Source organism: Aulonocara sp. 'chitande type north' Nkhata Bay, linkage group LG7 (assembly GCF_057382095.1).
Source record: "Aulonocara sp. 'chitande type north' Nkhata Bay isolate Kocher_YH1m ecotype deep benthic linkage group LG7, A_spYH_male_GT1.1, whole genome shotgun sequence".
Taxonomy (NCBI): domain Eukaryota; kingdom Metazoa; phylum Chordata; class Actinopteri; order Cichliformes; family Cichlidae; genus Aulonocara; species Aulonocara sp. 'chitande type north' Nkhata Bay.
Genome location: NC_141350.1, coordinates 35,512,766 through 35,535,706, shown reverse-complemented (window position 1 = coordinate 35,535,706; position 22,941 = coordinate 35,512,766). Strand labels below are relative to the sequence as shown.

The window sequence follows — 22,941 nt, the reverse complement described above, 5'->3', positions numbered from 1 at the left end:
GAGCAGTCATCAATACAAGACATCCAGTGTCAGTGATATAATATTACAGCTTCTATTTTATAGCTCTGGCTCCACAATGAAAATTCAGCTTCATACTGGCCTCAAATTCCACTGTTTTGTACTTTTAGAAAGCTAAACAAAATTAGCTTGTTTCTGTGACTGTATTTGGAAATACCATCCAATTAACATCTGCTACATCCCAGGATAGATTACAGGGATTACTTGTCCATATACTGAAGTATTTGAAAGTTTGTCCATGTCCAGTTCAATGTAATGTCAATTGTAACAGTGTGTGTGTGTGTGTGTGTGTATATATATATATATATATATATATATATATATATATATATATATATATATATATGACAGAAAATAAAGAGAAGCAAAATAGTTCCACTTTAATGTGCAAAACAATCTAAACCCAGAAAGGTTTTAGTCTATTCTTAAAATAGCCAGTATACAAAATTTGAAGTGGTTTAAATAGTTACTTAACCTTTAATTCATTTTCTGACTTATGTGATGTGAGCGTAATGCTTTATTTTCCCCTTCGCATTTAATGTGTGTGTCAGAAAAGAATACAAAGAATTTCCTCAAGACAAAAAAGGAACGGAAACCCCCAAAAGCACTTAAACCTCCACTTGAGTACAGTGAAAATACCCCCACCCACCCCCCGCCCTAACACTTTTAAGACTCTTTTAATACATATTAATAATCCATTTTAACTTGCTGACTAACAAATTACGATTCCATAACTTTACGATCTATCTTTACTTTCAACGTTATGTAAGGTTGTCCTCGTCTAAAAAGTAGGCTTCATAACATAAGCTGAAAACACATTTTTCATCAGTTTCCTTCCAATCGTGCAGATCTAACACGCTGTGTTTGTGTGTCTCTTTATGCGTGTGCGTGTCTCCAGGATCGACCCACATCTTCACTCCCACCAGCCTGCTGGAGCAGCTCAAGGCCATGAACAAACCAGACGAGGAAGTGACGAGCTAAAAATCCTCCAATCAGTCTCTCTCCTCTTAACCTTACTCCCACCCCCTTACATCATCTCCCCCCCCCCCGCACATCATTCCCAACCAAATCCTACACATTAACTGTGTATGCATCTTGCTTGAGAAGAGAAAAAATTTAGACAATTAAAAAAAAAAAGAGAGATACGTTATATCAAAGAATAAAATTGTTGCAAGTATTCTCATATTTTACAATGGATGCAACTAAATAAACGTATTTAAAATTAATTAAATATCAGAAAAGAAGGCCATTTAAAATTGAAATGACCAAAATGTAATATTGTACGCTATGAAACCTGCTAGGATGTGTAAAAGGTAGATGATTTCTCTTGTTCGTTTCTTTCGGTTACCTCCATGGTGTGACTTTTACCTTTAGCAGATAGAGGAGGGATGTGCAGCCTGAGGGGTTCATATTGTAAAAAATATATCAGTCACCATGCAATTTATAGATATATGCATAGATATATTTCATCAGAGAGGAGTCTGTCCTATCACCCTTCCCTTACCCATTTGAGATGTTCGTATTCAGTAGCATGCTTCGACTGTGTTTGTATCCAGTGTGGATGTTCCGAGAGCCGCATGTAAATGTTGTGGTTGAATATGGCGCTTAAAAAAAACTTTTTGTTTTGAGCATCACAAAAAGGAAACTATTCTTCAAGGATTTTTAAGAGTTTAAGAGACAATTTCACTGGCCGCTTTATTAGGGATACCTTTCTCACTGCTTATTAACACAAATGTATTGCTAGTAGGTCATATGGCAGACGCTTGATGCATGTAGGCATGGTCAAGACGGCCTGCTGAAATTCTGGCAGCAAAAGGGGTCCAAACCTGTGTCAGCAAGGTGTAACTAATGAAGTGGCCGCTGAGTTTGTATGCTCAAGTAAACTTGGTCCCAGCTACTGAGCTTACAGGCTAGCAGAGAAGAAAGTAGAAAGTGTTCAGGGATGTATTGATTTTTGAGTTTTTGATACTCAAAACAAGATCTGTTGGTTTTAAGTATTCATTTTAAGAGCTCCACTTAGTCAGTCGGAAAAGAGGGAACTCTGTTAGAAGCCAGAATCATCCCTCCTCCAGCTGCCGAGACTGTAAAGTATTTACTTGCCACAATCTTTTTCCTTTCCTCTGCAGAGACGTCACGTTTCAATGTCAAAAAGGCCGTTGCTTGCTGATATTTAATAAATAATCCTCCAAAAAGGGCCAGTTGTATTTCAGTATTGTATCCTGTCAGATTAAGTCTTATCATTGGTTAGTAACGATGTTTAATTGGGCCATGCACTGAGTAGTGTTGTGTATATGCTATATGTTGCTGTTTTAGCGTCTCACTGTTGAATGGTGATTTTTCTGACTGTGAAGTAGTGACTTTTCCTTTGACGAAAAAACAAAACAAAAAAAAAGCCAATGTGAAGCCGCCGTGTTTGTGGTGTTTTAGCTGTAGCTGTTTAGTGGTCCACTGGGAAAAAGAACTAAGATCTATATTTTCTTTGTCTGTTTTCCTCCTCTGGTGCAATGTAAAACCCTCCAATGGTGAATGGCTTTGCAAGTTTAAAAAACAAAACAAAGAAAAACCCTGGAAACCCCTCGCCACTTTTCTTTCCTCCTTCTATTGCCTCTTTCCTGGCCAAACAGTTGTATATTGCACTATGATGCGTTTTCTGTGATGCAAACGCTTGTGTTTATTTTTTCTTTTTTATTATAATTTGCTGTTGTATAGGGTTTACGCTGTCAAATCAGTTGATTTATATCAAAATTATTTATCAGAGAAGATAATATTGAAACATTAGTCTGTCCAAAAAACTGTTTAACTTATTGGGATTGTATGTTTGCGAGTGTTGAAGCACAAACAATACTTCCATGTGTACCTAATATGTACTAAGGTTGTCTAATAAATTGGCTTCCATTATACTGAAAGACTGAACTTTTTTCTATTATTTCTAAAACAAACAACAACACACAGTCATTCTTTTTTTTTTTTTCATTACGGAGTAGTGAAAATGACGTTGGATCGACATCGGCACAAATGAGCAATAAATAAAAAAAAAAAGTACAAAAAGCATATCTAGAACATCGCATTTTAAAATATATCATCTATACAGACAAAAAAACCTTTGATATCCAGCATCTGAGGCCCTTGGTACATCAAATGATTATGGTTTGAAGAATGACCATCTAAAACTGAGCTCATGGCTCATGAGTGCATTTCATTTACAGCAGAAAGAGTTTCTACATCATCAGAAAATGAATTTCTACAGCGACTAAAATAAGACTGAGGTTAATTTCAGATTTCTGAAAACTAGTGTCACATGATCAAGAAATGGCTCAAAGTGCAGAACTAATTCATGAGAATATACAGGTCTCTGTAGTACGTCATAGGTTTGAAAATAAATATGATCTATAAGACATAATAGTGTAAACAGAGTTATTGTAATGTTTACCAGCAGATAAAAATACATGCTTTGGCCACCTGAGCAGGGCGGGGGAGAGAACTATCTTTGAAAACATCAGCAAAGAAAACTTACAAAGAGGATTTGAGATATTCACTTTGGTCCGACTCAGTTCTTTTGGCTCGTGCCTCGTTCTGCAGCTGCTTTTGAGTTAATGACTCTCAGTCTTAGTGCCTGTGATGACAGTTCACACTAGTAGCTGCAGGACTGAGTGAGCAGCTCCTGGTACTGCAGTCCAGATGCCAACGAGCCAGCCATGTGCCTGGAGGTGTGTTTCATGTGTCGAGCTGCTCTGATGGCTTTGTTCAGTGAGCTGTCCAACGAGCGCTCCCTGTCAACAGACAGTGAGCGTCTTTTCGTCCTCCTCCTCACCTCCCCAGGACCAGTGACCTCGGCAGACATCGGAGTTCTGTTAGGAGAGACGTAGAGGGGGGACGAGTACAACCTGAGGAGATGGTAAAAAGTAAGTAAGGATCAGGACAGAACAAGATGTTTCTATGTAACATTCTCTCAAAACTATATATGAAAAATGTTATGTATCAGAAACTGTTCAATAAACTGCACATAACTTGCACTATTTTGCCCCAAATCCTCATCCAGCAAACCTCTCAGCTGAGAGGGAAAACCTCCCTTCAGCGCAGCCATGTGCACTTAGGGAACGACCTGGCCAGTCAAGCCAGCGAAATCTTCCTTCTGTGTTTTTAGACTGAGGCGATAATGCTGTGTGGATTCTGGACACAGTTTGTCATCTTTAAATTTAAAATTAAATAGAAAATAAGGATATATAAATGAAATCTGTTATTTGCATGTTAATCTAAAAGTCTGGGAAACAAAACAAAAAAAGAAGCAGAAAATGAAAATTTTAGGCTTTTAGGATTTTTGCATACTGTGTCAGATGAGTGTGTGAGCTATGAGACCAGCGCACTTACAGGAGTGGTGGAGGGCACACTGGCATGCACTGCAGCAGTGCAGGTGGAGCTGCAGATGCAAAGAACCTGCTCCCCACTGCTCCATCAGGGGACTCGGCTGGCTGGTACTTTATGTGTGTGGAAGTGTCGGAGAGTCTGTGACTGTCTGCGAACCACAGAGCAGGCCAGGAGCTCCATTAACACTTAAAATAATTGCACTCATTTCATTTACTGCAGACTAAATTTATGAGTCAAGTGGAAATCGGGCATAAATTTCCACACAACTAAACTCTTGTCTTTGTGTGGTGAAATAATGGATTAGCCACACAAAGATAACAGTACATCCTTCTTCTGATAAGGATTTAAACCTCAGTGCTCTGTGCATCTGAAACGCATCTCATGGTCTCTAACCTGGCTTAATGACTTTGTATGATTCGAGGCGTCCGCAGAGAGGACATTGATGGCAGCAAGTGGAGGAATGGAGCATCTCTCTACCGCCACCAGCTGGTCCTGACAGTACAGAGACATCATAGAAGAGGCTTTATGGAGGCTGATCGACTCATTCAAACCATAAAATTAATCCAGATAAAGCTTTAACATTAATTTAAAGATGTTTTTAACCAAAGTGCACTTCAGACACTTGGATTCTGCCCTCTTTGCTAGCAAACATGTTTATCCAGGCATTCATTCTCACGTTCAGGGGATGCTCTGTGAAATGACAAACACTGAGAACAAACAGGAGCTTGACTTCTTCTGCTGTCAGGTTCATCTCCTTTTTCAGACACAGAAACAACAGGATGCTTCCCTGCAATACAGAGAGAGGTTTCCCTCAGCTCAAACCCTCAAGACTGCAGTGTAGATGACTGAGAACCTACATGGATTTATTTAACATGTCTGAACAGGTCCCACTGCAATTTCAAATTTCTGAAGCTGTATTTGACTGAATTTGTCTTTGTGTCTCCAGTGGTGTGGTAGGTGTTCTTACTGTGCTGTGTTCGCCTGCTGTAGACAGTAGTTGTGTGGGAAGAGCAGCTGTCTAGTGCTGCAGATGTTTGAGTGCATCTGGACACCTGAGGCTGTGGTGCACAGGGCTGCAGCGCCGATCTTGTCACTGAAAATAAAACACTGACTCAATAAGTGATAGGGCTTGCCATTAAAAATAGGAGTTAATGAGCATAACAGGCTTCAGAATCAAAAACAGGATGAGAACCTTAAAGGAGACGACACTGTTAGTCCCTGTGAGTGAACATGCTTCGGTTTGACCATACAAGCTTTCATAATGGCTAAATGAAATGAATAAACTGGTATCACTCCGTCTCCCTCCTTGATTTTAATGATCATTTGTTAATCACGATGAACTCACAGTAATCATGTTGTGGCTCTTGTTGGTTTATAGCAGATTTTCTCCTGGCTATTCGTCTCTGTGTGGACTCCTCCGCAACCTCGTCCACCATCTGTGTTTCTCTTTTCCCTGCACTGACATCACTCCGCTGCTCTCTAGACCTGAGAAGTGGAAGAAAACTAAATTAACAGCAAGCAACAAAAAGCAAGTCTGCTATAAATGCTTAAAACTTCACTTGTGACATAACTATGAAATTTCCAAATCAGGCCGTAGAATATAAGATCACATAGTTCATTATGCATCCACAATTATTATTATTAAATAAATAAATAAAACTTTATTTATACAGCACCTTTCTAGACAGAGTCAAAAGTGCAGCACATCAGATAAAAAGTCATAAATTCCAGATGTTGTTAGACATCTGGAATAATTTGAAAAATTTGGGAATATCACCCAAAGCAAGCAAACACAAATCAGGTTTTTAGTGCTCCTACTTGGCAGCAAAGACAAGTGACTGTATAATCCATCACAGTAGACTGACTCTGTGGTTTTATGTGGAGCATTGAAAAGAAAAAAACAAAAACAACCTGAAGCAAGATGAAGAGGAGCTTTGATTAGAGCTGTTATCCTGAGTTGATGGAGCTGATCTAATAGAGCTGATAGGCTTCTTGTTTCTCAGACTATCTTCTAGTCTCTCCTTCAGTTTGGTTACCTCAGCCTGCAGTATCTGGACTGCATCACTAGAGGAAAACAGAAAAAGGATCTTTACAAAATAATCCACCTTTGCAGTTCATATGTAAGCTTGAACTAATGCACTATCATACCACACCAAGTTTTGTGGCCAAATATTGTGATGTGACCTCTAAAATGCTTTACTGTGGAAAATATGCAACTAAACCATTCAGCTGGTAAAAAATGGATGGCAAATATTGATGTAGGTGCACTCGCATTCTGAAAAGAAACAAGAAACACCACACCGTGCAGGAAACAGAAGCTCCTAATATACAACCTGATTCAACAGCAGGCGATTCTGTAATAAAATACATAAAAGAAAATTATAATAAAAACATTACAACTAGTTTTTGGCGTGATCATGTTACTGCATTATTGTAGCAACAGTTATTGTCATTCATCAGAAATCATTAGGATTCACAGCGACACTGTAGAGTGACTATCTACTGCCTCACTCTCAGAGCTTTGTGTTTCTGGGACATTCTCCACTTGTACTGTTGACTTGTTTGCTTCAAGTCCCATCCAGACACTCACATGCAGTTCTGACTGGAACTCCTTGCTCGTGGAGAATCGCAAAGGTGGTGCTGAGTAGTGGTGGAAGAGCTTGAGTGTGAGCTGTCGAGGAAATTGATAGATTTGCTGTACTGGTCAGTCTTTTCACCTTCAGAGTCAATGCGAGCTGTAGAAATAAGGGGAGGTCAGCAGCTTAAATACTCAAAAAGAGAGAGAGAGCACTACTGATTACTAAGTAAATCAAATTGGAAACTCACTGCCGTCACTTTCAAGTCCAAACTCACTGCTGCCACTCGCCACCCTTTGTTGTCTCAGATTGACACAGCGCTTTGGAGAGCAGGAGGAGGTGCGTCTCCTCACTGCCCTTCTGCATCTCTGTGGTTGGTCGAGGCTGAGGCTAAGTCGGGAGCTCATAATCAGGTCTTTAGCTGTATGACTGTGCAACGGTGAGGAAAAATGAGATGGTGCAAAGACTCGGCCTGTCTGAAGACTCGTGCTTCCTTCCTGAGGCACTGGAACACCGCTGCACCATAATGGACAAAAACAAAAACACAGAAGACTTAATCAAAGAAAAAAAAACAATCACTTTAAAACAATAGAAAATCACATTAGAATGTGTTGTGTGTGTTATGGGGTGGGGGATGGCACCTGAGCTGAAATTATTAGTCCAGTAAATCACTATGGAGGAAGGGAGGCCGAGTTGGACTCACCTCTCTAATGCCCTCTGGTGGAGAGGACTGGAAGTTGCAGGAGTTAGACGGCTGCTCTCTGAACCAACAAACCCGCTGTCTGTCTCTGGAGAGATGATACCATCCTACAAAACAGAAGTTATACAACATTAATACTGATCATCACACTAGGCAGCTGCAACGAATATGTCAAATCTTTAGTAAAATAAAGTGTTTTGTTAATCATTACAGAAATATTTTAGTATTATTGTAGGGTCTTTATCTCATAGCATAAACCACCTTGAGGCGACTGCTGTTAAATAAAGTTTATTTTTTTAGCTACTTTGAAACTAATTAAACTTTGGCATGTTAAAAAGAGGCAATTCAAATAGTGCACATATACACTGATTGAGTTAGTCCAAGGATATAGGGAGCATTTTGCACTTATATATCAGCTGTATTTAAGAAGTCACCCATAGAGAAACCACTGATTGGTCATTAATTGACACTGTTAAATCTAAGCCTATGCAAAAACAAATCACAGAATATGACGAGCTTATGTTGAGGCGAAGTGAAGAGGAGGAGAGGGACAGATGCTGCTAGGGTGAGACAGACGTCTCTCACGGAGTCCTTTAGTGCTGCAGGCAGGCAACATGTTCCGATAGCGCACAACTTCAGTTTTTTTATTTCTATATGATAATTGTGCATTATTAAGTGATAAGAACAAGTAATCTGATGCCCTTTAATCATTATGAAGCTGTAATTTGAGATACAATAAAAGATACAATAAATAAAATACGTTTTTGTACAAAGTATCGGTATCGGATCAGTATCGCCGATACCACCCTGAATTTTACTTGGTATCGGATCGGAAAGGAAATCAGTGGTATCGCACATCACTAGCGCTGATCTGTCAGCTTGTTAGTAATAATAATATTATATACAATATATTAATTAGCACAAGGAAAATGCATGAGTAAAACAATATATAATAGGCTATACCTAGCTAACTAATTTGCTAAAAATGCTAATGCAATAAATAGTATTCTGCCAGTGTAGACATATGACAGTATGTTGCTTTAATAGTGCCAACAATATGTGTATGTAACCAGGTTCTTCCTTTTAGTAAAATTTAACTGTTGTTCAGTATTTATCAGCTCCAAATCCAAAAATGATCAGCCCATTTTCACTCAAGCTTGGTAGAACCATACACCATACAGGCCATAATAAAGCAACAGTTTTACTCGAACTGATACAGGATAAGTGACCATCAATATCACTGACCTGAGAAAACACTCTCCTGCCCCCAGCCTGAACCTCGGAGCTCCTCACCTCTGACACTTTTACATCTCCGAGGCTACTCAGACTGCTGCTGTGAGACTTTCCCACCTCTACCCTCTTTATGTTACTCTGACGAAAAACAGGAAACATCATGAGCCGGCTGGAGGCCGGGCGAGGACTGGACCTGCTGTTTTGCTGTTTGTTCACGTCAGAAGAATAGCCCTGATGGTCTGATTGTGCATTCCTGTTAACAGATAATTGGAGAGAATTTAGTCCAGTGGTCGGAGAAATTAGCTTCCTCCCAATTGTGTATTTTTTTTTACTCAATTTTTTGTCCAATAGAAAAAACAAACTGCTGCTGGTGAAAATGCAGACCATCTTGCCTTTTACTTTGAGACTAACCTCTGAGAGAGAGTTTTCCAGACTTCATTGTTTCCAGTTTCCTGTCTGTCCTTGTGTTCAGACTGCATGTTAGTTCTTAAAGCAGGAGAGGAGAGAACTGCTTCATTCAGGCTACGCTCTAGAAGTTTGGGAAGCTCCTTGATGCTTCGGTAGCTAAACAGATGGAGGAAAAACAGTTAAATAATTAAAAAGTCCCAGCTGCAGGGCTCCTTATTTATCAGATTTCATGATATTGATGCATTTAAATATAGCTACTCACTGATTCACTGCCATGGTAAAGTCCTCTGCAACACTTTTAATTTTGCCCTTCAGAGGATTGAGGTAGAGAGTTTCTTCATCCTCTCCCTCGGACTTCTCTTCATCGTTCTCTTTACAGGCTGAGCTCACTTCTGCTTCCGCTGCCCCAGAGAGCAGAGGCACAGGCAGGACCTCAAAAGAGAAAAAGAGAAAAGTAATTGACAAGATAAAGTCTGGTAAAGCTGTGATCCTGTCCTGAACAGGGATTTCATCATAAACCAAAAATAGTCCAATTTTGTGAAATAAAAATGCAAGTTTTCCACTACAAACCACATTAAGCAGTTAAACACGTTATGTATAACACACTCACAGCACTCACAGGTGCAATTTCAGCTTTTTCCATTTTGCCTAAGGACAGTTCCATATAACAGTACACTGGAGGAGCTGGGATCTAACCACTGACCTTCTGATTTGTGGTAATCAACCACTCTGCAGATGTCTGCCTTGTAACTAGAGTGTGAATGAATGCAATTCCCTACACTCACTGTGCTACAAGGGCACTAAAAACACATACCTCCTCCACACAGACTAGGTTTATTACAATTTTCCCACGCTGCTCACAGAGTCATAATAATCCCGGCCATACACAGAATAAAATGATGCTGTTGCTACCTGTGGGTGAGTGAAGGTTACAACATCCACAGAGAGGGCAGATGGTGTGGTTGGTTGAGGAGGTGGAGAGGGGGGAGTAATCCAGGTGGGCTGATCCGGTTGCATCTGTTCCACCTGCTCCTTCAGCTCGTCCGTACGCAGCCCACACTGAAAGATCAGCCCCTCTAACTCCCTGATGCATAACATACATGTTAAAAAAGAAAAATGAATCAAAACAACTGAGTAATGAGCACACATAAATGCAAAATATAAAATGTATTCAGATGTAATGCTGGACATCAACATTACCGTTCTGGGTCAAACTGGCTGATTTCTATGCCTCGCTGCTGCAGGAGTTTGTGCTCATCCCTCGCCAACAAGTATCCCCTCTCCAAAGATTCGAGCCCCTCGGCAAGCTGAGCCATACCCTAAAAGAAAGAACTTTTATGTATTCCATTCAATATATGTTCCCATTAGATGTGATGTTTAAAAACCTAGAGAATTCTGCTGTGCTTTTGTTGCTTTTACCTCAGTTTGTTCAAAAGGTTGAAGTTTTTTGCTTTTACGGAGATCCTCAAACGTCTGCAGCTGAATGAAAAATCAAAAGGTTTATCATTGATTAACTTCCTAAATGACCATTATTACCAGCCAGCAAATCGGATCATTCTCATCTCTAAAGATTTAATTGGCCAGTTACCTGCTGCAGAAATGTTTTGGCCTGGCTGAACAGAATATTGGCTAGCTGCTGTCCAAGCTTAGAGCCTGGTTCGGTAGGACCGGTAGCTGAACTTCCTGTTACATGGACAAACAGATTAGAAGGAAAATGCACACAATGCCTGTTGTATACAATCATCAAAGCCAGAGACAGTTCACCCAAAAATTCTAAATATCTGCAGAGTCATTTCTCCATTCAGATAATTGTGGTGCAAGCTGCCCGGTTTAAAGATACTGACTAATACAAGATTTAGCAGCAAAGAAGTAACCATTAAATAAAATGAAGATACCCTGATCTGTCGTGGGTTTCTGAGCCCGAGGAAAATCTAATTTTAGCAACTTTGAAGCACCGCAGTTTAGTCCTGATTGCACGCAGTGGCCGGGATTTGGTGGGTCAGAGTACAGGTTAACCTGGAAGAAACATGAAAAACAAAAACAAACGTGTTCTCAATAATTAATACCTAGCCTGTCTGTATGTGGACTTCTACATTTTGTAAGAGACACACTGTTTCACTGTATAGTACTTTTACCCATACAAAATGAGACTTCAGCAGGTTTTGATCAGTGTTTGTTCTAATTTCTCATTCTAGAAATGTGAAGCGAGTCAGATTAAAAAACAGTATACACACAGCAGGAAAACACTCCCATCTAGTGTCCACAGGTTGTAAGCTTTCACTAAGGCCTCACAACTATTCTGACTAACACATAAGGAGGGTACTGAGGTAATTAAGGGCAGGGGAGAATAACAGAGTTTGGAAAAAAATGAGTTAAACATAGTCAGTCATCAGCCAACCAAAGTGTGAAAATGAGCTTGACAGTCACTCAAAGCTGTAAATCTTTATGACCTTTAACGGCTCTCAGAAGGCCCTTTCCCCACACACACACAGCCTACATATTGCAAAAGTAAACAGCTGCATGGCACCTACAGGGACACTTTAATATACAATTAAGAGACAACAGAGATTAATCAGAAAGACAAAAACCCCACTTAAAACCTAAATTCAGATCATCAATCAGACTGGAACCAGTCAGATTTCTTATTAAACTGGTTATAAGCTCAGCTACAAAAGGTAAATCTACTGGAACATATGTCTAATCAGAAAAAAATACTTACTAACAAATATCTGCAAATTTTGTTGTAAAGGAACTCCTCCCACCCTGCCTGGGTGAGGGGAGGATAGAACAGATGGTGGTTCAGTTTGTAATGAATGAGATGGGAGAAAATGGAGGTGAGGAGTTCAGTAAGCTGATTTCAATTAGTGCTGAATGTGAAGCGCTGCAGCACAAACAGAAATGAGCCACCAAATCTTTAAATGACCCAATTCCGAACACTTCAGCACTACTCCTGCCTCTTCTGTATTTATTTCAAATCCCACTTTTCTGAGATTTGTAATCATTTGTATGACATACTGCTCTGTCTATGATGCGCTGAGCCTGCCTGGACCTGGGATGCTGATTCTCTAAATTTCTGTCCTGCAAAAATGAAATATAGACATATAAATGTTGTGACATAATGAATTTATTTCATAATTCTAATGATTCAAATTTTAAGCTCTACTTTGAAAGTACTTTCACAGCTGTTCAACTATCGAAAGCCACATAATTACTCTTTGTTGACAAGAAAAATTCAATAAATGCCTAAAATTTAAGTAAATAAGTTGTATATCACTTTGAAGTTTGGTATTAACTTTAATATTTTATAGTGGCTTAATGGTTAGACCACTAATAATTACATATGATAGTGAGATGTACTGTTTTTCAATCCACACCATTAAAAGGTGATAAATTATAGCTGGATCTCTAGATTAACTACCTTGGCTTCCAGACGCAGACGATCAATGGTGTTCTCTGCCTCAGCGTACTTAGTCAGCAGTCTGTCGTAGTCTTCCTGCAGCCAGAGGAAATAAAGGAGAAGGAAGTGAGGAGAAGCAGTGCAAAAGAAATGTGACATGAGGGAAAAAAAAGTGAGACAAATGAAAATGAAAGGGAATAAAGCAAAAATGGGGGTGGCGATAAAAGAGAGGACTAAAAGACTGGAGCGGAATTTAGGTCCAGTTTAGTCTAATTCATCCTGTGAGGCTGTCAAACGTAAACAAAAGCTGAACATATGAGGACAGCCAGGCAAAATATCTCTGTGTACTTTGGTTTTGGATTTGCTTTTGTTGCTTTTGTTGGCTGTCCAAATAAATGGATGGATGTCTTAATGCTCAGTTTCAGTATAGTAACTGAAACGCTACAGCAGACAGTGACATTCTGGGTAATAATATTAAACAAAATTCATTCTAGAAAATGTATTTGTATATTGTTGTTATATTATAGTTAAAACTAAGTGAAGAGAAATCGGTGTCTTATTTTCACGTTCAATAAAAAAATGAACAAAATGTCTCCATTATTCAGATTCCACCACTGTGATGAGTTTGATTTGAACCGTGACACTAAAACAAAGAGGAAATAAAGTGGGGCACCCTAAAACTACGAGTCTCATGTGCCATGTGTTTAAATGCGTTTCCCCTATTTTTCCCATTTTAAAACCTTGAGCTGGGAGCTGAGATGAGACTTTTTCTAAATATATTAGTCCCTTCTGGCATATCCATGTTTGATGTTCACACATTATTAAATTCTAAGTGCGTCCTGTGGGACGTTTTCGCCTTTTGAAATGAAAGCTCGTACTTTAAGTCCAGTCAGTATTGGCATTCACACTAACCTGGAAAAACTCAGACTTCTTCATGACATTTTGACTTGTTATAGTACAAAAAGCACAGATCTTATTACTGAAGCTTCAATTACGTGTCCCAGCAGACCCTGTCAGTGAACCTGTATTCACAGAAATAGAACCTCCCCTAAGCAGAATGCAGCCATCATTACTACAACTTTGATTTTAATACTGGGACAAGTTAGATATCTTCTGTCCATCTCAATCAACTTTAGTGGTTTAAAGTAATTTTACAGAGAACTCTTCCAAACTGAAATACCTCTTAGTCTCTACTAGTACCTGAAGCTGATTGACCAGTGTGGTGGCCTGCTGGTGGCATCTGAACTCCTGAGGCACAATAGCGTTGATTGCACTGGTTGCCTGTCCGTCAGAATCTGGCGAGGTAGGAGATTCACCAGCGGTGTTCAGTAGGACTTCTTTCACTATATCAGCAGGGGATTTGAAGACTATAGGTGGCTCGGGTGATAAGGACTTCCTCGTTAACGAGGACCTGCTCTTGGGGGGCTTGTAGCCGCCTTTGGGAAAATGAACTCTGGGTTCGACCTTCGAGAAGTCTGGTGTGTGGTAACTCAGAGGCCCCTTTCTGGAAAAAGAGAATTGTGATGTATGAAAATAGAAAAGAGCAAAAAGAAAGCCCAAATAAAATGGTTAATAAAATGTGTTTTACCTAGATTCGTCCTCTGCAACAGCATTGCTCCTGGTTCTAGGCGTTACCACGTCCCTGTCACGACGTGTGTTCTGTTGTTTGTTGGGCCTGACTGTGCCGGGGGAATGAGTTCTTGAATATGCAGCCTCAGGAGAGTGCTTCCTTATCTTTCTTGGTGTGGGAGTGGGGTGACTATGCTCCTTATCTCTCTTTCCTGATTCTTTTCCAGGGCCATTACTTAATCTCCTGTAATGATTTGAGATGACCTGTTCAGAAAACAATGCTGCTGGCTGAGGCGAAGCCCTGAGCTTTATCTCGGGACAGCGAGGACTGGAGTTGAGGCTCACGTGGCTACTGTTAGACTCTTGAAAACTTTCTGTAAAGCTTATTTCTGGAAAGGTTTCAGCTTCAATTCCTGGGGCAGTATTTAATTCCTCGGCAGTGAAATGCAGACGATGGGGTAAGGCAGAACGGGAGGCTGGACAGGAGACACTGTCCACAGCATGCAGCTGAACGCTAGAAGATTGTCCTGAGCTGATCTCTTTTTTCTCTTCTTTATCACGATATCCTTCAGCGAGTCCTGCCAGCTTTCTTCCAAGCTCCCCTGATGTTCTAGTGTGCTCAAATTTCTTTTTACTCCAATCACTCCTCCCTCTCTCTTCTCCATCTTTGTCATCATTCGTCGTGTCGTGGTGTTTGTTCCACTCAGAAAGATGCTCTGCTACCTGCTCCTCCATTCTCCGCCTCACCTCCATATCCTCTGACCACGTTTTTAACTCATCTATAATTACAAAAAGAAGAAGGCATGAAAAAATAATAAGGAAGCAAAAAATGTGTTGCGCAACAAAGGACTGTGTAGTTTTAATGAATCACACAAATGTGCACCGTCTTTGGTCTTCAAGCGCAATCAGTTCCATGACTCCAGCCATCAACAACCAAACTTATTTTAAATTTGGCAGTTTCCCTTAAGGTCATCATGTTGGGGACCCCTCCTCCCCAAAAACCTCGCCAGCGCTTCTGCAATTTTTTAGCTTTCTCTGCTTTAGACAGGTTCACGGATCAGTAGTGACGAGAGCTTTGTCTCAGACCACAACTCTGTACTAAACTGCTTGTTTGTTCCTTATTGTCTAAAGCCCAAGGTGGCACATAATGTGAGGAGTAGAACCAAGGGGATCCATGCCATTATTCAAGATTCACTCGGTTGTTCACGATGACCTTTTAAAAGTGTTACTGTTATGTGTCAAGGTGTGTGAGGGAAATATTCTGAACAATGTCAGTGTTCACCACAATCCTACTCACTAGATTTGGCTAAATCCCGTTTTGTTTTGACTTCTCAAAATTGCCCAAAGAGACTAATATGACGGGGAGACAGGCAAAATTTTGTGTGTATTTGTAAAGATTTTACAATTGTAAATTACTCTCTACAGTAGAACCAAACAAGCAGGGACCTCTTTTAATCACCTGATGACAAAATAATTAGTATCTCGAGAACAAAGACAGAATTTACATTTTTCAGTTGTCAGGATTTGTTTGTTTTCTATCATCTTAAGCATATTATTTTTAGGTTTTAGAAAATATAAAATATGAGAAAACAAAAAAAATGAAAACAATTATTCAATTGTTATTCAAACAGGTCTCAGAATTAGGTGTATTCAAGTGCTTTAGAGTGGAAACTAAGAAATGAAGGTCAAGAAAAAAGTTAATAAATTATAAATGAATGCTCACAGGATGACAGTTTTCCTGTATCTTCTTCTGTTGGTTTATGGTGCGACAGATGCTTACTCAGCTTGTAGATCATCTCCTCAGACGGTGTGTCCCTCTCAGCCACACTATAATCTGCCTCCTCTGGGGTGAGGGATCCAGGGCACCCATCTGAATTGCATTCCTCCAATTCCACATTTTCAAGTGCCTCTGACAGTCCAATGATACCATTCTCATCCATTTGACTAAAAAAGTCATCCTCTTCTTCTGCCTGTTCTTCATCCTCTTCATCCCACTCATCCTCTGATATAGCAGTGCTATTAGGTGAGGAGTGGACCGGGGCAGGGGTCCAGAACAGAACCCCTGCTGTGGTGTTCTGTCTTGTTTCCATTCACCTTGCAGCCTCCCTCAGTTCTTTGTTTTGACTTCAGTTACTGTTTCAGCCAGGCCTGGGAACCTTTAGCATCTTTTTTAGTTTCTTTGGCTCTGTAGCCACTTTCAAAACCATGGTGGAGGAAGTTTACAAATTGCGGTAGAAGTCATTGAGCTGGTGGCAGTCCAGAGGTAACAGCTACAGACTCAGTGATTACTCTTCAGTGCTGAGGAACAGGAAGCATTTGGATGCAATACCTGAAACACAAACAAGCAACCGATACTTATTTCACTACATGTAACACTTTGCAATGAATCAAGGTTAACACACCTTGAGTAGCACGATTTGTTAATGCAGAAGATTTGAGGCTAACCCCAATTCCTAATCTATTTTCCATTGAAATAATTTAACAAAAAAAAAAATCATGTCACAGATAAAAAACAAACAAACAAACAAAAAACATCCTAGACATAACAAACACAATAAAGCCATGAAAAAAGAAAGAAATTACGACACTCTTTATTTGCTTACTTGCTTGGTTTAGGTAACGGCAATTATTTCCAATTAAAATAAACAAAAAACAAAAATTAAAGTTCTAAATTGTCTAATCCTTCAGTCTAAAAGCTTTTCTGTTCTCTTTATCAGTGCTTGTATTTTATTTTATTTGCATTGTACTAAACAATACAGTCAAACTCATTGGAGAGAGCTTTTAATGCCATCTACACGACTTTTTTTACTCTGTTTTAACACTGATCAAACTCTGAGACAGACAAACAGACTTGACCAGGATAATAATAATCAGTAAATTCAAAACTTAATACCTTTACTATATACATAATTAAAAATGTTCATAAATGTAATCATAGATGACAGAATGGGAATACACATATAATCTACCAGCTAGATGCTGCTACCTTTAAGAAAAGGCTCCTGATTATTTAAAGCTTAGTTGACTGACTATTTCCTTTGAAAATGTGCAGTTCAAACACTGACTCGTGATATTTTAGGATATCATGAGAATATTTACAATGCAGCACGTATGGACCGGTTTCTAAGGCGACATGAACTTTGTGTTTACACCACTGATTTAGAATTCTTTTTATTGCCCCCTGCTCAAATCCTGTACCATCTGCTCACACCGTACAGCTTTTACACACACTACTGAATTCATCTCAGTTGCTTAACTCACAGGAAACAAACACAGTATACAGGTAACAGATCCTCGATTAGTCTGCTAGTTCAAAATGTCACATAGCAAGTCTCCCAAGAATTAGCTTGGAGCTGCAACACTCACTATGGCAACTCCACAACATGAGCTCAAGTTGTGTTTTCAGAGTGTGCAGTTAAACATCTCTGACAGCTATACAGCCAGTGGCTCACTCCCAAAGCTGCATTTCAATGTGCTAGAGCAAGGGTGGGCAATTAATTTTCCCAAGGGGCCACGTGAGAAACTGGGACCGTTGTGGAGGTCCAAAACAATAAGCTTATAAAAAGATACAATTAATACTGAGCAGAACTGAGTTCAACTTGGTGGTGCAGTCCTCCTAATTGCCAACAGGTCTCAAAGAACATCAAGACCATGCATATTTAAACTTTAAGCTATTTGGATTTGATTGCTTGAGCAGCAAAGTCACACTGTGTAATTATCACTTACTTCCACTTCCACTTACAGAACAGCTATTTCATAATGATGATGTAGCTTGATTATTTTGGTTTTGAGCCAGCAGGTCAGGAAATAACAACTGCATACCGGGTCATGGACTTTAACATGCATCAATGACAGAAGCAAAGTCTTGCAATTAACATTTTAAAACAAAGCGCAAGTAAAGTACACACTCTACAGCACTCACATTTCCATTAAGAAAAGTGGTAACCATGGTTGGTTGCTTCTTTCATCAATATCCCAGATTACCAAAAGAAGATTATGAAGCCTGGTGCTTCTTTCATCTCTTAACTAACATACAAACGTTACACACAAACACACTCAGATTTACCCACAGACGCGCATGCACAGACTCGCATCACGCTGAGCCCTTTCATACACAAATCACTGGCGACTCTCCACACAGGCCAACATGGCAAACTCACCATGCATTTAAACTAGACCACAAGGAACAAGAGCACGCAGCTCTGCGCATAAACAACATGAGAGGTAGGTTTACAACAACAGTCATTTCAGAATAGAATTGCTTAGAGCGCACAGTGTAATTATGGTATTATTTCTAAGGTTTCTTCCTTCTTGGACAAACACGAATTTTCAGGCAAATGAGGACCAAATCCCCACCAGGCTGTTGCTGAAGTGAAACTGCACAAGCCACAAATTAATGTGATGCAAATATATGTATCACCTGACAGTTTAGTGCTCATTTTATTTTAATAGATTCATAGCCATAATAAAAATTTCTTCACCAAAGATTTTACACACAAAATGAGATTCTATTATTTAAGCCATGCAAACATGTGGTCAAATTACATTTTTGTTCATTTTTTAAGAAAACTGTATGTGAAAGTCAAGCTTACTGATGCTTTAGCAATAGCTTGCAGTTTAAAGTGTCTGAAATGTGATGTAGAAATAAAACTGTGGATGTCAAGAAAGATTTGCACATTCACTGGGAAGAAAGATAAAGCAAAAACCCTGATGTGACTGCAAAGTGCTTGGAGGACGGTTTAGCTGACACAGTAGCAACAGCTCTCCTTTCATGCAGCATTTATGTACAAAAAGGTTCTACATGAAAGAATCATCAGAAAAACTTTACCTGCTACCTCATCACAAATGTCAGTAGAGAGACGATGAACAGATAAAGATCTTTAGTTACAACCATTTTGGAGAAAAAGAAGGTGGGGAATATTATTAAAAGAACACATTTCCTACTGAGGACTGAGGTCGAAATACAATTATTATGAATTTTAATAATTCAACTAATCATGCAGTCAGCCCAGAAAAGTAAACTAAAAAGATACAGAGCTTCCAGGATAATTATCCATGTAATGGGAGGAAATAATAATAAAATTAAAATGAGGTAAGACAGCATAAAATGTAATTCCTAAATTCAGAAGCTTTTACATTATCTGTATCTATAGGAGCTTCATTTTGGTGAGGAAAAAGAAGCACAAAAAGAACTCACCTGTTACTCTGCTCATAACTCCATGTTCATGCCCAGGAGAACTAAGTATTTAACTCAGCTGCCAGATTTGGGGGGGGGGATGGGGTAAGCTGCTCTAAATCCCTGACAGGGGGCTTCACCGATTGTAAAGAGACAATAATCATCATGCAGAACACGAGACTGAAAAAACTCGGTGCTACAGACAAACTAATCACAACCAGATGGTGAGGCAAGCCAAGAATACATGTATGATGCACAGGTAAGCTGGATGTTCGGGAAGGACAGAGATGAGGAATGACAGCGTGAGAGAAAAAAAGGATAGATGATACGGAGGAAGAGGAGAGAACAGAAGAAGAAAAGCTGTCATAAAATCAACAGGGAATATATATGTTTTCACAGAGTGACACTTGCTGAATTTTGAGCACACAGTGAACAGAAGTGTAGGTGGAGCTGCCCCACAGAGCACCGATCTGTTTAGGAACACCTAGTGAATAAGATATGGCAGCTAATCTCCTTAGGAGGCACAGGGAGCACTGAGGACACAGGATGAATATGCAGAAGGAGCCGCTCAAGAGAGTGATTTAATATTTTTACTGTTATTTTAAATACTACTGAACTGGAATGCTCTGGCATTGGACTTTAGACTACAAGCCATATTTAACAATACATTCATTCAGTGCTTTAAAAGTGCTAATTAACCTAACCAAAGCATGTCTTTGGACCGTAGGAAGAAGCAAAAGTACCAAGAGGAAATTCAAAAAGGCAGGGAAAACAGGCAAACTCTACACAGAAGGACACCAGCTGGGATTTGAACTAGGAAACTTCTTCCTATGAGATTATAATACACTGCCCACAATGACTGTTGACTGGTTGACTAAATTGTGCAGTGTCAAAATACGCTGTCATTCATTGAGCAAAACATTGGCAACTTTTGTAAGCAAAAAGGCGATTTTTTTTGGCAGAACTGGCAACAAGTCTGGACCTAATTTTGACCATGTGCTTTTGACTATCCAGCCTCAATACTCTGCCTTACCTGCACGTAACCTGTACGTTACAATGTTTTCCATCTTTATGCACCTTCTTACTTCATACTCCCAGCGGACTCTGAGTTCAATAATATTGACATACTAACAACATTTTCAGCTTCCTCTGGCAGAACAAAAGGGTAAATAGACTGGTGCATGTATAATTTTCATCTACACTTACTAAACACTTTTTTTTAGGGCTTTTTTACACTACAAGCTAAACCCATGAACAGACTGAAACACTTTTATCACACACACAAACACACACACACACACTCTGAAAGGAGTGCATAATTTGGGATTCAAGGACACATCTAGATGCAGACTGGAATAGCCCCGGAGCGAACAACTGACCTTCCAATTAGTAGACGGCCCACTCTACAGCCTAAGCCACATCACCCCAGTAGTGCTGTTAACTTGCTGTTCAGTGTCTCTAAGGTTTGCAAAATGATAATAATATGCAGTGCTAAAAACCAACTGTTAAGAAATCACAGTACAGTATAGCTGTATAGCAGTATATGTTAATAATAATAACAACAGCAATAATTACAGAATTCAAATGTTAAGGGACTTAAGATCAAGTAAAATCAGGTAAGGCTTTTCTTATACAAGTATATTTTGAAATGTGACTTAAAAGAACTGACTGAACCAACTGATTTCATAGCCTTGATTAAAAAAATGCTCTGGCCTCTTTAGTTTTCAGTCTAACCCCAGGAACAGACAAAAGACCTCTCCCCAAAGAACTTAAAGCACATACTGGTGCAGATGGTACTAAGAGGTCAGAGAGGAACCACTGCCTTTTTTATTGGTTTCTTCCAGCCTGGCCTCAGAGCAAACAATAGGAAGTATACTTCAACACTTCTTTCATTCAAAAGAGGGGACAGAGAGAGGACAAAGAGGGGGCATGTCACCATGGCAAACTGGAAAACAGAGCTCTGAATGAAAAGTCAATTAGTGTATTTGAACCCTAACCATGATTATGGCTTTATATACCTAACAAAGAATTTGCTATTGCCTAAACACAGCAAGAACGTAATCCTGCATTAAAAATCTAGGCAAAAATGAAACATGTTTGAACCAGCCACCGTGCACATGGTGATATGATCTATGGAAGTTTACCCAAAATATACTTTTAAAATTTCCACGATTGAATTATCAGATAAAAAGATACAACATCCAGTGTACCAATCCTTGTTTCTGTTACTCTATGTCAATGAGACTAAATGAACGCACTTTCAGTATTAACACTATCATATATTCCATGACAGTTACAGAAAAAAAAACAACTAAAGTTTGGGTTCAGGTGGTGACACTTCTAGTGGATGTTAAAAACAACAGCTAATCGTGAGAATTCAACTGGGAGGAGCAACTGATTTTGCATGGAATCACCCCACTTTGCTGTTCACTGTATCCCAAATATCAGTGCTGCCAAAAGGAGCTGATTCTGTAGAGATACTGTAAAAACATAACTTCGTGCCTTGGGAAAGCCAGGTAAGAAATCTACAGTCTTCCTTTGATCCACAGTTTCAGGCAGCATCAATATCCTTTCCCCCCTAACCACCTCTGCTTTACAACAAGGACTTCCAGTACTATAAAGAAAAAACTTGTTCAGATATACAAACAACCAAGTACTACCAGCCAGTCTGGTGGGCTGTGGGAGCCACAGAGCAAGAACCACCGTTGTGAAGAAATCTAACAGCATTACATTACAACTTACCTCGTACAAACACAGTAATGGGTCGATACTGGAGATGAGATGACCAAAAAGACTTGAGGGATTTCATGATGGGCAGATTTCACAGCATGGGTCGGTTGCCTTGAAAACAGCAAAACTAAAGAGGAGAAAAGACCCACCCCTGTGTCACCATGGCACACACACCACAACAAACCGCCATCAGTAAACAGGGTTCTGGGGGTTTTAGAAAACGGTTAAACAGCTCACTTCACGGTTCGTCGCTGTTAGAGTAACGTTGAGAGTAAACCGTTAGTAAATGTAAGCTAGTTCTACAGTAGTCACTGCCAGTTTTAGAACTTAGTTATCGTTACTATCACTAACTCCTTATTCTCTAGTTAAAGCAAACCTAAAAAACCCACACTCCGACCACTTTCAGCTACATTATGTTGACAGGTTAATTCCGACGCAGTTACACTGCTACACTCATTTCTCCAATAAAAAGAAAAGCTGAATTTTCTGATAATTATAGGGCTAATTATCAACCTTGGACGTTGGAGGAGCGTGGCACTGATTTAGCTGGAAGAACAGTTACTCGAGGCGAACTACATGGGGAAATATTAGCCCTGAGCTTATACTTCAGGCATTTTATTCTCTTCTAACCACGTCGTGCATAACTTGGCCATTTTTAAAAGGTGATATTGACGACAATGATAACGCTTTCCACCCTAGCCTAAACTCAGTGGTTGAACAAAAGCGTTTGTTGCGACCAGTGAAAACCTGACAGGCAATAGTGAGGAGC

At 39.6% G+C, this 22,941-nt stretch overlaps 2 protein-coding genes across 8 annotated transcripts in view; one reads left to right on the top strand and one right to left on the bottom strand.

The window, feature by feature from the left end:
- The window catches only part of stxbp1a (syntaxin binding protein 1a), a 39,664-nt gene extending 36,740 nt beyond the window's left edge, over nt 1-2,924 (top strand). For both annotated transcript variants that reach the window (XM_086300196.1, XM_086300195.1), the window contains one exon: nt 917-2,924. In XM_086300196.1, coding sequence (XP_086156322.1) covers nt 917-999 — 83 coding nt within the window. In that variant the 3' untranslated portion in view covers nt 1,000-2,924. The remainder of the gene's footprint in view (nt 1-916) is intronic.
- On the bottom strand, nt 2,684-22,732 carry akna (AT-hook transcription factor). 6 transcript variants are annotated; one of them, XM_086300190.1, is made up of 25 exons: nt 22,686-22,700; nt 22,185-22,299; nt 15,990-16,595; nt 14,286-15,045; nt 13,898-14,201; nt 12,719-12,793; nt 12,316-12,378; nt 11,196-11,316; nt 10,889-10,983; nt 10,720-10,779; nt 10,501-10,619; nt 10,213-10,384; nt 9,563-9,732; nt 9,304-9,456; nt 8,905-9,145; nt 7,663-7,766; nt 7,210-7,475; nt 6,974-7,118; nt 6,295-6,447; nt 5,729-5,868; nt 5,351-5,476; nt 5,060-5,170; nt 4,777-4,875; nt 4,387-4,531; nt 2,684-3,902 (listed from the first exon to the last, which is right to left on the bottom strand). In XM_086300190.1, the coding sequence occupies exons 3-25, from the start codon at nt 16,354-16,356 to the stop codon at nt 3,650-3,652; spliced, it is 4,242 nt and encodes a 1,413-aa protein (XP_086156316.1). In that variant the 5' UTR covers nt 16,357-16,595; nt 22,185-22,299; nt 22,686-22,700; the 3' UTR covers nt 2,684-3,649. The 6 variants fall into 6 exon arrangements, with proteins under 6 accessions (XP_086156316.1, XP_086156315.1, XP_086156318.1 ...); XM_086300189.1 differs by having other exon boundaries at nt 22,185-22,731; XM_086300192.1 differs by having other exon boundaries at nt 16,047-16,595; nt 22,185-22,731.
- Nucleotides 22,733-22,941: the final 209 nt, after the last annotated feature.